The sequence below is a fragment of the Talpa europaea genome (genome assembly GCF_964194135.1).
Source record: "Talpa europaea genome assembly, chromosome: 16".
NCBI lineage: Eukaryota > Metazoa > Chordata > Mammalia > Eulipotyphla > Talpidae > Talpa > Talpa europaea.
The window spans coordinates 48,606,228-48,622,184 of record NC_140084.1 but is presented as its reverse complement, the minus strand read 5'-3'; the positions used below and the strand labels follow the sequence as shown (position 1 = coordinate 48,622,184).

Sequence of the window (15,957 nt, the reverse complement as noted above, 5' to 3'; positions counted from 1 at the left end):
GCCAGATGTGACTTTCTACCTGCAGTGTGGCCCGGGCGCCTGGAACGAAGCCTGGAGCCTCGGGAGACGCCTTGACTCCCCACCCCTCCGGCAAGCTGGTGCCCCGAGTTCAGAGGAAGACCCTCGGGGCAGCAAGGGGGTGAGGGGAGCAAAGAGCCCAGTCCACTCCCCCCTCCCCGGCTCCCCGCTCCGAGAGGCGGCGGCTCCGGGTCTCCCGAGCTCACGCTCCGCGCCGGGACCTTGGACAGCGCAGCCCGGCAGGAGCCGGCCCGGGGGCGCAGCGCCGCCTGGTGGCGGAGCCCGACGCGCGCAGGGGGCGGCGAGGGCCGGGCGCGGGGACACCGTCCCCTGCACGGCGGGGGTGACAGCCGGCCCGGAGGCGGCCAGACCCCCCTCGGCTTCGCCCTCCCCCGCCCAGGAGATCTTGTGCCAGGCGCCTGCCCCGTTCAGGTGAGCTGACGCGCTGCTCCTGCTGCTCACCCACGTCCCGACGGAGCTCCAGGACGAGAGAGAAGACACAGGGACGAGGGGCCAGAAGTCTGGCTGCTGCCGTCTGGAGCTAACAAGCCCCACGCCGGCCGCCACTCCAGCGCGGTCGGCAGCCGCGGGAGCGTCCGGCCCACGGGGCGCAGCGGGCGGGCGTGGTGCGCGGCGGAGCAGCCGGCGCGGGGATGGCGGCGGGGCACGGACGCGAGACCCTTCCGAGCCCCGGACAGCCACCCCGGACAGCCCTTCCGCGCCTCAGGCACAGAGACGCCCAGCCGGGGGCCGCGCTCGCCGGGACGACGGGGTGGGGCCCAGGGCAGGGCCGCGTGAGGACTCGGAAACACCCGTGGGCGACGGGACCCAAGGCCCCCTCGGACCCCGAGCCCTAACCCCCAGCCTCCTCCCTCGGACCCCGAGTCCAGCCCCCGGCTGCCGCAGGGTCACCGCTGGGAGCTCCCCACGTCCTTCCAAGCTCGCCGGGAAGCCCCGGCAACGGTAACCCCGGTTTATTCGCAGTGCCGCTCACAGGCAGCCCCTCACCCCAGTCAGATGCCCGCTGGGCTCACTGGAAGGTGGGCACGGCCTGGGAGGAGGCCGGGGCCGGGCCCCCCTCGGGCTCCCGGGCCTGCGGCGCCTCCTCGTCCAGCCCCCGGCGGCCCTTGCCGATGGCCAGGCGGGGCCGGCCGCGGTTCAGGCCGTCCAGGAGCGCGCAGGCCTGGCAGAGCGCGCGGCTGGCCAGCGCCCCGCAGCGGGAGCAGGCGCCGGGGGGCGGGGGCCGCGCGGCGGGGGCCAGCGCCAGGCGCTCGGCCGAGTGCACCAGGTCCAGCACGGCCGACGGGCGCGCCGCCTCCAGCAGCTTGAGCAGGTCGCGCGCGTGGCCGCGGAAGGCCTCGGGCGCGTACGCGCACTCCTCGGAGAAGTAGTCGAGGCGGCGGAAGTGCGCGTACAGCACCACCTCCTTCTGCGAGGCCAGCTGCAGCGGGCGGCAGCGCGGCAGGGCGCCCCCCTCGCCCGGCGAGCCCAGGCCCCCGCCCCGCGCCAGCCGGCCCGCGTCGCCGCGCAGGAAGTTCATGAGCACCGTCTCCGCCATGTCGTCCGCGTTGTGGCCTGCCGGGGGGGGGGGGGGGGGGTTTGGGGGGGTGGGGGGAGGGGCCGGTGAGCCGCGGGCGCCGCACCCCGCGCCGCCGGGGGCTGCCCGCCGTGGCCCCCAGGGACGCCCGCCCGCCCGGGGCCGCGCCGGGAGTCAGGGGCTCCGGGCCCGAGGCCGTCGCGCGCCTGCCCCTGGCACGAGCCAGAGGCCTTTCGAGGAGACGGTCAAGGGAGTTGGGGTGCAGAGGCTCTGGGGGCGCTTAGGGGGAGTAGGGAGGCGGGTGTCGCCACCTCCACCTACTCTGCGTCCCGTCCTTGGCGCTTCTCCGGGCGCTCCCGGCGTCCCCAGGGCCTTTGCACGAGCCCTTCCCGCTGCTCAGACGCCCCAGCGCCCTCTTTGTCCTCCCCCCAGGGACCCGCTGCGCTCAGGAGGCTTCTCATCCCCACCCACCGCCCCCCCCAGGCCGGGCTTCTGCCGAGACTCCCCGAATGGCAAATGCTGCCCACGCTGTTCTGCCAGGCTCCGGCCTGAGCGCCCCACTCCCAGCTCCTCAGGACTCTGGGACCCGGGTCGTTACTTTCCAGGCTGCGTGGGTCGGTCTGGCCGGCGGGGAGCGGGTGTTCGTGGTGGTCATGAACGGGGAGCCCGGCGATGCCAAGGAGGCGCCTCGGAGAAAGGCGTCAACAGTCGCCTGTAGGGCCCTGGTGGGGACCCCTCCCCTCGGGAAGGGAACCCAGGAATGTCATTTCTTTAAAGGCCGAGAGCGCTTCCCTGGCCCCTAGAGGGCACCCCCGCCCCCTCTACCCGCCAGCCGCAGGCAGGACTCAAGGCTGGCCAGCCCCGTGGGGGGCGCGCTCACCGAGCCCGGGTGGGGGGGGGTCTCCGAGGCCACACCCCGGGCCGGCCGGGCCCCTCTCAGCGCCCGCGCTCACCCGTCACGATGTGCGTGGCTCCCACGAGGCGCGCCCCTTCCTCCAGCGCCCGGCGCCGCAGCACCCCGCAGAAGGTGCAGCAGGCGCGGCTGCGGCCCGAGCCGGCGGTGCTGCGGGCCACGGCGTCCATCGTCCAGCCCCCGAAGAGGTCGGCGTAGGCCACCACGGTGAGCGGGAGCCCCCAGCGCGCCGCCTGGCGCCGCACGGCCGCGAGCGCCGCGTCGCGGTAGCCGCCGATGCCCTCGTCCACCGCCACCAGGCGCAGCGCGACGCCCAGGCGCGGGGCCAGCTCGCGCAGCACGTGCGCCAGCACCGTGGAGTCCTTGCCGCCCGACGCGCCCACGGCCACCACGGCGCCGCGCGGCAGCAGGCGGCCCGCCTCCACCGTGTGCAGCACCTCGGCCTCGAAGGCGGCGCAGAAGCAGGCGCCGCACAGCGCGCGGCCCGAGCGCGGGCGGCGGAGAGCGGCGCGGGCCTTCTGGCAGGAGGCGCAGGGCGGGGCCGGCATCGCGGGGTCCGCCCAGGGGGTGGGCTTCTCCGGGGTCGGGGGGACACGGAGAGGCGGGTGACACGTGCATTCTGAATTGGGGGGTCGATGCCTCCAGGGAGGCTGCCAGGGTAGCGCGGGCTGCCTGACGCTTCCATCGGCTCCTTCATTTTTTGCGTTCACCCGACGAACAGCCCCCGGGGCTTCCCATGAACTCAACACGCACTAGGCCACTGGGCCACCGCGGTGAACCAGGCAGGATCAGGCACTAAGCTCCAGAGGGAAATCCACCCACGGACACGTAAGTAACCGAGGCATTTTCCAGACACGAGGAGAGAGAACGGAATCATCCTGGACGCCGAGGCAGAAGGTCAAGACGGGCATGGGGGGAGGTGAGAAGGCTCCAGCCAGTTGCCAGCACGCGCCAGGGCCCCGAGGCGCGGGCCCGGCTGTGCTCACCTAGCGGGGAGCGGAAAGGGCGGGGCGGAGGCCGGCAGGATGAGGAGCGCGGAGTGAAAACGAATGGGGGTCACGGGCAGTTTCAAGCCCCGGAGGGAAAGGATCTGCTTTCTATTTTAACAGGACCCCTGGGGTGCAGCGCGGCGGGCCCGGAGCAGACGGAGGTGGAGGGGCGGGGTCTGCGCCCTCTGCGGGGAGAGCTCGGGGCTTGCTTGCGGGAGGGGTGGGGCACGGAGACGGGGGTACAGAGACAGGGCGGCCGCCGACCCCCAGGTTTTGGCTTGGGCATTTGCAAGTACAGTGGGTCGACCTGGTGGGGAGGCGGCGGGGAGGCGGGGAGATGGGGAGGCGGGTAAGTACTGTGAGGCAGGTTTAGGGCGGAGAACCCGAAATTTCATTTGGAGATGGCAGCTCTGGGTCCTCTGCTCGGGAAGTCTTTCCCGAGCCCTGGGCTGGCTCTGGCGCTGCCTCCGGCCTCCACTGCCGCCGGATCGGCCCCGGCTCTAGGTGAAAACCCGGGGGAGAGCGGGGTGCGCTCGCATCGCACCCGAGTTGGGGGTGGGAACCGGCCACTGAGCAGGTCAGTTGGGAAACCAGCTGCTTCGGACGAGTCAGGACGCGTGGCACCTCTCCAGGGATGGCCCCCGGAATCCGTGGAAGAGAAAAATGGAGACACCGGCGGGAGCACACACCTGGGCGGCACAGGTGCGGGGCAGTCCAGGCTCCCGGAAAAACGCGGAAGCAGACAGGACCACGACTCCCAGGGGCCTCTGCGGCACTTGGGCTTAAAGAGCTTACGACCTGGGGCAAGCCGCGCCTACAACTCCCGTCGGCCCTCGCGGGATGTCACGTGACCAGACCGCGGCTTCCACTGGGCGCTCGGTGGGTCCGGCCTGTTTCCCGTCTGCGCCTGCGCAGGGGGCGGGGTGCAATTTCCCCCCAGGTTAGGCGGTTCTCCGCGCGCTCGGGGGACTCTGGCAGAGCTTGTGGCGCGGGTGAGAGGCGTCGGGATCGCGGGGAGCAAAGGGAGTGAAGGGAGAGGCAGAGCGTGGCCAGGACCGCCCGGTTCCGCGGAGGGTCGGGCGGGGCTTGCGCGCGCAGGGAGCCGTCGCTGGCGGCGCCCGGAGCCGAAGGCACAGCTCGGGAGGCGCCAGGCCGAGGGTCCCGGGGCGCAAGCCGCTGAGACCTGCCCACGCCCCAGTGAGCACCGCCGTCGGGAGGACTGCGCGGGAAGGGTGATTCGGGCTGGTCGGCTTTCTGAATCGGGCGTGAGGCTCGCAGTTAAAACGGGCTAAGATGTGAACTAAATGAGTTATTATGTGAAAATAGCAGAGCAGTAAGTCCAGGGCTTGGTGTTAAGTAAGTGATGTAAAAAGTGCTGGGGGGGGGGGGGCGGCAATATTCTGGTTTCTGAGCCGACTGGAGAGCCAGTCACGCTTGAAGCCAGTTCCCTGGGCAGGGCCAGCAACAAACTGGCACCCTTTGGACAGGAGATTCTTGTGGGTGCTTTGCCAACATTTTGTTTCATTTACTGCAAAAACGTTAATATTCTAAAGGGAAGGTGGAGTTGGCCACATGGGCTGTCCCTCAGCTTGTCTGCACACGCGCTCCCCCACCTCCCCATCCCCAGCTTCTCATCCCTGCCCAGGCTGCCACTGGAGGTGCTTCCTGTGGGAAACCTGTAGGTCCCCTCCCCCTGCACTGGATCAATAAGCCACCTCTGGGCTCCTAGACCCCCTGGCCGCGCCCTCTTCCAGAGGCCCTCCCAACCTGGACTGAAGCCGTCTCTCTTTCAGCATCTCTTTGGGTTGGGAGCTCCTGGGAGATTAGCATCTGGGCCCCCGCCACTGCTGGGGACAGGCCTGATACAGAGCAGGCCAGGTAGGTGGTTCTACAAGGCCCATCCAGCAGTTTCTGGCTCGACTCCTGCTGTTATCTTCACCCCATTGAACACAAAGCTCAGGCACCTGTACCATTGAACACAAAGCTCACCTGTACCATGAGGTACAGGTGAAGGACACAGGCTGCCAGGGTCAGGTCTGGGGACTGCCCCCCTAGCTGGCAACCAGGGCAGGCCGCATCTCCTCACCTGTAAGGTGGAGATAGTGGTAAGGGTGGTGGGTCTCAACCAGCACAGTCTGAAGCCCAGGGGACAACCTTGGTTGTCACAGCTGGGGTTGGAGGTGCTGGCATCCATGGCGTCCAGGAATGCCACCCAATTTATTAACACAGGACAGCGTTCAACCAGGAACTGACCTGCCCAAAATACAGCACTGAGGCTGAGATGGAACTTGTGGGGTAGTGCGCTAAATGCTCTGTCTGTACAAGCTGCCAAACCGCCAGGGGCACTATGAACTCACAGGGCTCCTGGCTGCTCCCCAAGGAACTGTGAGCATCAACCTCCCAGCCCCAGGGCCCCAGTGCCAAGCTGCAAGAGGGCCACACGGAAGCCCTGAGAACAGAGTGCCAGGACTGCCCACCCACCACCCCACCTGGTTTCTTATTAGTTTCTCTTCTCTGCCCTCCCTGGTTCTATTCTTTCATTTTCATTCATTCATTCATCCACGTCCGTCCACTGAAATTCCCAGCGCTCACCACGCCTGCTCCCGGTAACTTCGCATGCCAGACTCGGGGTGACCACTACTAGTCTCCCTGTGGAAAACAAATACAGAAAGGCAGATGCAGCATCAACATGGGAACTTGGCTGCTGGACCTGTAAGAGAGAAGCTACACTGCTGCTTTCTCAGGGCCAAACAGGCGGTGGGAGGGAGTAATAAAAGACAGGAGGACAATTGAATAACATCAGCGCGCCCGCACTCTGGGACACCACACGACCCTCATAGCAAGAAAAGAACAAGTTGCACACACCGCGTGACAGGCCACAATCAAGAACAGTCCCACGGGCACGTGACCATCGTAAGAGCAGGGCAAGTGTCGGCAAATGTCTGTAAAGGGCTCAGTAGCAAATCAGCTTCCAGGCCACATGGTCTTTGCCACAAGTCCTCGCTGCAGCATGGAAGCAGCTGCAGGCACTGCATAAGCAAGAGAACCTCACTGCATGTCAATAAAACTTTATTAAAAAAAAAAGGTGCCAGGCACTCTTGGGCTGATGGGCAGTTTGCAGTTTGGTGTGTATGGTGTATGCCTGCATGAGAACATGGAGGTGGCCATGGTTACCTGCAAAGGGGAGGGGCCAAAAGACGTACACTCACAGGCCTGTGTACATACATTTAAGAGTGTGCAGCCCTACGAGATGACTACTCAACAGGGAATACACCCGATAAATACAATTACATTAGACTCTAGAAAAACATGTAGCCTTTCCACATCTCCTGTTAGACAATGAATTCAGTAACATAACAAAACTGAAGGCGTAGTGTGTGTGTGTGCATGCGCGTGTGTGTATGTACTAAATCGTATGTAAGTTCACACGCACCTAACACAATCGTGTGCCATGTAACCTTCTAGATAACGACCACCGGCTTATACAAGGTGGTCCCTCGATAGAGCGTAGGGGTGCAGCAGGCTGAGTGGCTGAGGTTTGTGGGCATACACTAGCATGTCTGCACAATGCTACAACTGCCTAACGACGCATTTCCCAGAATGCATCTCTTGTTAAGCGACACCTGGGTGTGTGTCTGGTCATCACACAGTTTGCTGGCACTTAAAATACTGCTATACCGCAATAAACAGGGCTATCATTAACACCCTTCCCCATCAGCTCTCCTGTAAATAATCCGCCAACCATCCGTCTCACACCGCTTTCTACAGAAACACGTCGGTCAGGGTTTCTACCCTGTTCATGACACCTAACGAGGCTGTGCAGGTAGGACCTTCCCGCTGGTTCTTAAAAGGTCTGCGTAATTCCCCTCACTTAAAATGCAAACTTTGTGGTGTGCAGTACATTCCCAGACTGTTTCTGAAGCATGAATTCCAGAACAGAAAATTAGCCTGGAGATATTTTTCTTCAAGAAATTCAGAGTTTGTTTCATTTACATATATGCCGGTATAAACTAGGCACTGATTTCTGGGTAAGGGCTTCTGCAGAATAAGTGCTTTTGAAACCTGTGTCTCTGGTATGAGTTGTCTGGTGTTTATTAAAATTTGATCTGTGGGGCCTCCCTAGTGGCACAGCGGGTTGAGCGCTGAGCTCTATGAAGCTGTCTGCAGCCTTTGCAGCGCCAGTTTGGTCGGATTCCCGGCCGGCCAGGGAGATTCCCGCATGCCACAGCAGACCTCTCCTGTGCTCCCCTCAGCAGTGTACTTCGGTCATCTGCTGCGGCAGCCTCTGCCACTGAACGCCAGTGAATTTACTGGAAAGAGAGAGGCTTTCACTCAGACACATCCGAGTGAATAAGACCCCCTTCCCCTGTGCGCTGGACTGGACAGTCAATGACGGGTAAGATCGGGGGCAGACTAAAGAAGGCACTGGCCAGCCTCATGTCTGTGACTCCTGACGACCTAAGACAGGCGCAGTCCCCGAGGGGCTTCATCAGGATAAACTTTGGCGTTCAGATCAAACAAGGTCTACAAGCCTATAAGCCTAATTTAGGCAACAAGCCCGCAGTAAATAACCCCTCCTTTGATGGAAACAAGGCTGCTAAGAACGTCACCTGCAAACAAGCCTGATGGGATTACCTACAAAGCAGTTTAACCATCAATCAGATAGTCATTGTTTCAGAATAAGTAGCAACCTAGCAACCTGTCTATAATCATACTACTTTTTCGCTTACTTTGCTTTTTCTTTATATGTGTACAATCAGTTTCAGGAAATGCATGATAAAGAAAATAGTGTGTGGCAATAGTAGTTTTATAATAATCACAATACTTCTCACATGAGACAACACCATAAAAATCAAAATGCTTACGTAGAGAATATATTGCTCGTGATCACTAAAAGTAGAAGGTGCCAGTAGGTAAATATCAATGGTTTTGATCATTGTGGTTTTGGGATACGAATCAAGAAAAGCTAGCTTAAAGAATGCTGTTCTGTGTAAACAAAACTGATTGTGTAGATTCAGTACTTTGAGATTGTTTGCTGTGCCATGCCATGGAACATCGATCACATGAACATGAATAACAAAGTAGATGTCTTATGCTGAGAAAGAATTAAATTGTATGTAATCATCTATTGTTAGAAAAGGTATAAAAGTCTATGATGATTTTGAGCACATTACATTCAGATCTTCACTCTTGAAGTGTGTCTGTCTGTCATTTATGCGCCGATTCCTTGAGCATCCTCACAGTTTCTCAATCCTGAGACAGTCCTGCAAGTCTACCGCTGCGCTGGTCCGCGGCAATCTGCCTGTTCTGTTCCCCGCTCTGTCTCTGGTGAATCCTCTCATCCTCCTGTGCCTCTGTACCCCAGCTCCTGGGCCTGTACCCCAGCTCTTATATAAAAACAAATAAATCTTTAAAGAAAAATAAAATAAAATTTGATCTGTGATTGAAGGTCTTCACGCATTTCCCACACTCTTAGGGCCTTTCTCCTGTGTGGATTCGGTGATGCACCTTGAGTTGTGGTTTCTTCCTGAAGGATTTCCCAGTCGCGACATTCATACGGTTTCTCTCCAGCATGTGTTCTCTGATGTGTCATCAGCTCCGATTTCTGCACGAAGGCCTTCCCATATCTGTGACAGGCAATGTCCTCCCTCTGGTGTGAATCGTCTGATGTTTATGGAGATGTAACCTGCCACTGAAAGCCTTCCCACACGCAGTGCACACGTGGGGTTTCTCTCCGGTGTGAACTCGCTGATGCTGTTTGAACTGTGACTTGGAACTGAAGGTTTTGCCACAGACGCTGCGTTTGTCGGGCTTCTCCCCCGTGCGAATCCTCTGGTGCGTGCTGAGTATGGCCTTCGGGTTGAAGGCTTTCCCACACTCCTCACGTTGATGGTGCCTTTCTGTGGTGTGAATCTCCCTGTGTATGCTGAGGTGTGACTTTTGGGTGAAGGCTTTCCCGCAGTCACTACATTCATAAGGCTTCTCTCCCCAGTGTGAACCTGAAGATGTGTATCAAGCTGTGACTTGGAGATGAAGGATTTCTCACAGATGCGGCACTGGTAAGGCTTCTCTCCAGTGTGACTTCTCTGATGCACGACCCGGCGGGCCTTCTGGGTGAAGGCCTGCCCACACTCGCTGCATGTGTACCGCCACGCACGGTATGAATTTTCTGGTGTGTGCCGTGGGTTGAATTCTGGGAGCAGCCGTTCCCATTTTCCCTGCATTCATCGAGTGTTTCTCTGGAATGAGTTCTTTGATGTCTGAGCAGAGACAGCATCTGGAAAAAGGCCTTTCCACATTCATGGCACTTATGGGGCTTCTCCTAGTCTGTGATTTCTGGGGTGTAATCAGTTCCGACCTCTGAACGAAGACCTGCCCACACGCCTCACGTGCATGAGGTGCACGACCTGTGCGCACTGCCGGATACACGCCTGGTTTTGGTTGTGGGGTGAGGACTTTCCCGCACGTGCTGCATTCCTGGAGGTTGTCCACACTGTGGAATCGCAGTCGGGCGGGGAGCTGTGGCTTCTGGGTGGAGTCCCTCCGGCGCTCGGGACATCTGCCTCGCTTCTCCTGAGCATAGGTGTGAGGGGTGGGAGCGGCTACATGTGACCGAGGTCTCTTCTGCCTTGATTCCCTCCACAGAGCCTCTCTCCTATCTGAATACGCTCGCATTTCACGCTGGAAGGGCCGGGGGTGAAGAGCTGGCCAGAGCCCACCATCTCAGCGAGCGCTGCTGGGGGATGGCTCCGATCCTGCCAGCTCACTTCTAAGTCGGGCTTCACAGATTTTGCACATAAGCCACAGCGAAGAGGTCTTTTTTGTGAAGAAGCACATGGAGCTTCACGTGACGGACTTTTCCAGGGTCCTTACACTCAGGGTCCCTCTCCGTAGCCAGTGCTTCCTCAGTGAGGAAAGTCCCGCGTCGCGAACATTTGTTTTGCCTTTGCTGGCCTCTCCTGGAGTCGGCATCCCGGCACCGTTCTTCTCACCTGGCACACCGGGCACCAGCCCCGGGGGCTCACCCACCAGAGGACCGTGAAATGAGGTGTTTTCGGAAGTTCCCTGCTGCGGAGCTTCAAGTCCAAGCTCACCTTCTAGGAGAGAAAGATGACGGGCAGGTGAAACAGACACAATGAGCAGGCGGGACGGGAGGAGGGACCCGGACGGAGCTGTCAGGACCGAACACAAGGAAAGTCACGTACCAGTGACAGGGCGACGAGTCCCGCCGCCCCCGGGTATCAGGCTCTCACCTACACGGCACTGGCGCATGCGGGCAATCCCGTCCCGGGGAGCGGCCCCCGAGAAACTCCTAGGACATCCCCCCGAAACAGTCACGGTCATGCAGGCAGAATCAGCTGCAGAAACGGGGCGCATCAGGCGGCGGGCTGAGGGTCCCCATGGGAACGGAGCGATGTGGTGGCTGAGTAACGGCGGAGACGAGCCTGCCAGGCCCCACTCACTCACCCGGACACCCTTGTTGCGGGGTTTCTGCTCCCCCTTGTCCGTGGCGCCTTTCCTCTTCCCGCGCTGAAAAAGCTCCCTGGGCCGGGAAGGCGGTGTCCTGTTCACAAGGGGGGGCGTGGGGCTTGGATGTGGTGCTGGCTCTCGAGGCCCAGGGACTCCTCACAAAGGTCAGATCTTTCACTAGAACCAGGCAGTGCTCAAAGACACCCCCCCCCCCAGGGCTGGCCGGCCAGGACACCCCGAGGTGACCCTGCGACATGTCAGATGCCCCGCTGCACCCCACAAGGCAGTGCACGACGCCAAGGCTGCATGCGCTCAGCCACGGAGAAGAGGTGGCTGTAATCTTGGGCATCGCGTCCCGGACAGGAATCTCTGGGCGGGGGCCAGGCACCACCACTCCTTGCGGCCGAAGTCCACGGCCACGTCCTCCCGGGACACCGCCCTCTGTGACCACGCGCCCCAGCGCGGCCTGGGTGGTCCCCATGCGAGCTGTGTGTCCGGGTGTATTTTCAGTGGTTTCCCCGAGGGCTCCCCACCGCGTCATACTGTATTTTGGGGGATCAGAGAGGAAATGATGCATGACCCGGCACCCACTAGGGGCACCCGGGGCCCTGCGGTGGGCTGTGATTTCAAACAAGAAATACATGTTGGGCCTGGCTCAGGCTGCGCTCCTGAAACCCCTGCGGGTTGAGAGGTCAAGTCTCTCGTCATGAATGGCTTTAGGGGGACACTGGGGAAGGCGGGGCTGGCAGAAAAAGCAACCAAATGACAAGGGGGTTGGAACTTGGGCTCCGCTGCCTGCCCTCCGGGGAGAGAACGGGACTGGGGGCCAGTGACAGCCCACACCGGTGATGTGATCCCCCTGGAGTCTGTACTGAAGCCTCCACAGAGACCCCAAAGGACAGGCGTTAGGAAGGGGGTTTGGAGCCTTCGGTCAGCAACCGGATCACTCCCAGGCCAGGCCCAAACTCCCCGGGGGCAGAAGCTCCTTTGTTGGGGTCTCAAGCTATGGCTCTCTTCATCTGGCTGTAGATTCGGATCCTTTGTAATAAACCAGTGATCTAGTGAGTCAAGGGACTCCCCGAGTTCTGTCAGTCGCTCGAGCCCATCAATCAGCCCTGAGGAGGGGGCTGTGTGACCCTCGAATGGACACAGAGCCTGGGGGTCAGGGCAGGGTGGCACCAGGGACTGTTCAGGGACAGTCGGCTTCAGGGTGGCCTCAGAAGCGGGGCGAGAGGGCGTCTGGTGGGACTCGTGGCTGTGGGGTCTGGTAGCTATTTTAGTGAAATTTTGGGACACCCAGGTGGTGTCTGGGAGAAGCGCTTGGTGGGGGGCAAACCCCTACACTGGGTGCCGAGAGTGCGGCATGTGAAACCCTCTGTACGGGCGGTGAGGGGGCGCCGGGAGAGGTCCTTGCGGCAGGGAGCTCTGCTGTGGTCAAATGTGGCCCAGAAGAAAGGCTACCCCAGAGCCGGAAACAGCCGCGGCGCGCACGCCCCATCAGGAGGTGCACCCCAATACTCGGTTGAAAGGGTGAAAACTGCCTCTGAGGAGGTGGTGGCGGAAGCTTAGAGCAGAAAGTGCAGGAACAAGGATTAAACTCTGACCCCTGAGCTGCTTTCCCTGTGCCCCCTTCTCAGGATCAACCTTTAATGGGCTCCACCCGCATTCCCGGAAAGTCAACCTGTGACACCCCAGCGGAGCATGGGCCGTCCCCAGGTCCCCGGACACCGGACTCCCGCGCCAGCCCCAGCGACCAGGGGCGGTGGGCACAGCCCACGGCTCTCGGGTCAGCAGGCCGAGCCAGGCCCGGTGGGGAGACGGTGAGTCTCGGCAAACCAGCCTCCCTGCAGAGGGAGACCCCCGCCGCCAACAGGAGAACCCCACTTAAGACCTCCAGATAGAGCGCCCCAGGGAGCAAGCGAGCGGCAGGTCCCACCGGAGACTCGGTCTCCGCGGGCTCATTTTTCCAAACCTGCCCATGAAAATGCAGCTCTCTGGCCCCGAGTGCCCACGCCGGCCTCTCTCTTTTGCCCTTTCACAACACGTGCGCCGGGGCCGCCCTGGGCTGCGAGGAGGCTGTCCCGGCCGCTCACCCCCGTGACCCGCCCTGGCGCTCTGGACGCAGGCTGGGGCCTGGGGCAAGCGCACACCCGCGGGTGTACATCCTCTGGGCTTCCATTCTGCGCCCCCCTGCCGACCCCTCCCTTCCTCCGGGAGCCCCAGCTGGGGGGCATCTGGAATGTTCCTGCAGGAGATCAGGCTGGGCTGGGGTCCAGGGCCCGTGGCGGGGTGTCACCGCAGGCCACACTGGAACTGACGAGGCTCCGGAGAACCTGACTCCAGTGACTGGGAGAGAGCAAACAAGAGCACGAGGCTGGGACTAAATGCAGTGACCTTCAGGGCCGGTCTCGCTGAGGAGACGAGGGGGCTCTTCGGGTGCTGCTTCCCCAGTGAGCCTGATCTCCAGGCCCATCTCGTGGATAGGGACTGAGGCGAGCGGCGGCCGGAATGTGCCCCCCAACCGTCCCCCACTTGCCCTGCCAAGGAAAGAGCACTAGGCCCACCCTGCGCATTCGAAAGCTCCCGTGATCCCTACAGGGCCAGCTTCTGTACCAGTGCGATCCCCTCAAAGGGGAGGGTCCAGGTTCCAGCCCACTCAGGAGGGGTGCGGCCGAGCAGCCAGGGGAGCCAGAAAGGCCCGGGCCAGAGGACTGGAGGAGGCACGCGGAGCAGAGTCACCTGAGGAAGGCGCACGGGTCCTCGGCCTTGGACTTGCACCAGGGACTTGGGGGGCAAGGAAGGCCACTTGGAGGAGACAGAGACGTGGGTGAGAGCCCAGTGGGGAGGCCGGCCATGGCAGCCTTTACCTGGATTTGTGTTTTGTTTCTGTTCTTTTCCTTCCAGACTTTCCTGGCCCCCTGTGCCCCTTTTCTCTGGTCCTCCAGAAGGCGTCTTAGACTCCAGTGGCAGGCTGTGGGGCCTTGGGGGCCCCGCCTTGGGCCAGCACTGTTTGACTGGACATTTACCCAGCAGGGGATGGGAAACTTCGGGTGCTTCCCTTGGAAACTATTCTTTCTCGTCTCCTCGTCTACTGCATAGACAGACTGAATTAAAGTTATTTTCTCTGGAAGGTCTTATTCACTAAGGGTATTTTGTCTTTAGGTGGCGGACAGCAGAACCCACTTAGACTGTGCAAAGTTTGGGTGACTGGGGTGCCCCTCATGTTGCCCGCTCACACTTGCAGAAATACCACCTCCACTCCCTACCTGTAGCCTCCAGAGAGCTGAGGCCCCACCTGGCCGTGTCGGATACACGAAAACCAGCTTCTGGGCATCTCAGTGGCCCCGACAACACCGAGACAGCCCAGCCTTTTCTGACACATTCACCGTATTCAACCCTCACCTCGACCCAGAAAACCTGCAGCATGCACCGGGACCCCCACTCACTGTCTCTCTCCTGCCCACAATGCGTTGCCCCCAACCCACACCCAATGCAGTCTCGGAGGGCAGTGACCTCCAGGCACCCCACTGAGTGGCCACAGGCCTTCTGGGACAGTCACAGGGGCTGCCCAGTCACTGACCCCGCCCGGCTCCTGAAAGCACTACTGCCCTGAATGCCTGAAACTGTTCCCCAGGGCGCCTGGCTTCCAGGGGACCCCCAATAACCCCCAACACGGGGCTCCACTTAGAGAGCCCCAAGAAAGGGCCTTCCTCCTGGCACAAAGGGTTAAGACACAACCTAGGAAGCTGTCGGCAGCCTCTGCAGCAAGAGTTCGACCCCCGCCAGGGAGCAACCCACACGGCGCAGCAGACCTCTCCTGACTCGCCTGCTGCTCCCCTCAGCAGTGGATTTCGTCAGTCTGCCTGTTCTGTTCCCCGCTGTCTCTGGTGAGTCCTCTCACCCCCCACACCTCTGCCCTGCACCCCAGCTCTTGTGTGGGGCGCGGTCCAAAGCAACACTGTCCCCCCTTCACTCACAAAGGGCCCTGACGTTCACTCGCCGCCCTGAAAGCCACGCGCTCGCCTCACTACGCCCCTCGGCGACTCCCTTGGGTCCCACATGCCGCCGTCCGCACCCGACTGACCGATCTCAGAGGTCGACAATCACTGTCCCCCGTGTTGCAGGACCCCCAAATCGTCCAAACCCTGAAGCTCCCGAGTAGTCACTGCCCCTCAGGGGATCAACGCCCCCAACGCCCCGGGCCACCTTGCACGCGCGCTCCCTGACCCCAAACGAGCGTGTCGCCCGCACCACGAGGCCCACCTCACGCCCGCGGCCAGCTGACCGGGGACCGGAGTCGCCGGCGTCCTCGCGCCTCACACCACGCGGGAAGCGAGGATCCCGCCGGCGTGAGAAGCCCGCAGCCCACAGCCCTCCTCGCCCAGCGCCCGCCCGCCCACAGACCGCCGCTCACCCTGCCACGCTCCCTCAGCACTCACCCCAGGCCGACTCCACCTCACAGACCCCTCAGAGCCGCCGCCGCTCGCGCTCAGCGTCGCCTCCGCCCGCCGCAGGCCGCCGGCAACACCCGCGAGGCGGCGCCACTTCCGGCTTGGGTTGCACTCCTGGCCGCGTTTCCCAGGCGGCGGGCTTGAGCGGCGCGCATGCTCACTAGGCGCTTTGAAGCTTAGAACGCTGCCAATAGTTATCATGGCGAACCAGTCTCTACTCTCGCGAGATTTATCTTCTTTCCGTTACTGTAGCAACAAATAACATGGCTGCATCCATAAAATAGGAGGCCGCCATTTTCAAAGAGTGGCTATTCCGTACAGATATATACAATCTCACAGAATAAAGTTGTCCCACATTAACACGGGGCCTTTTAAGCATTTGTGTGTGTGTGTGTGTGTGTGTGTGTATCTAAGCTAAACTGACATTGAATGTTCTGAAAATACTCTAGTTTTTCACATCTACTTAAAAAGACTTTCCTTTTTCCTGAACTGCTGAAGAATTGTCTCTGATAGTGCCTTTTTTAAAAGATTTATCTATACAAGAATTGGGACACAGGCCAGAGGCGCGGGGAGTGAGAG

At 61.2% G+C, this 15,957-nt stretch overlaps 1 protein-coding gene across 1 annotated transcript; it reads right to left on the bottom strand.

Moving 5' to 3' along the window:
• Positions 1-1,048: 1,048 nt before the first annotated feature.
• On the bottom strand, positions 1,049-3,016 carry LOC311186121 (cytoplasmic tRNA 2-thiolation protein 1-like; the record flags this gene model as incomplete). Its single annotated transcript, XM_084257007.1, has 2 exons — positions 1,049-1,593; positions 2,509-3,016. 2 exons carry the CDS (start codon positions 3,014-3,016, stop codon positions 1,049-1,051), a joined length of 1,053 nt encoding a protein of 350 aa, XP_084113133.1.
• Between the last annotated feature and the right edge of the window lie 12,941 nt (positions 3,017-15,957).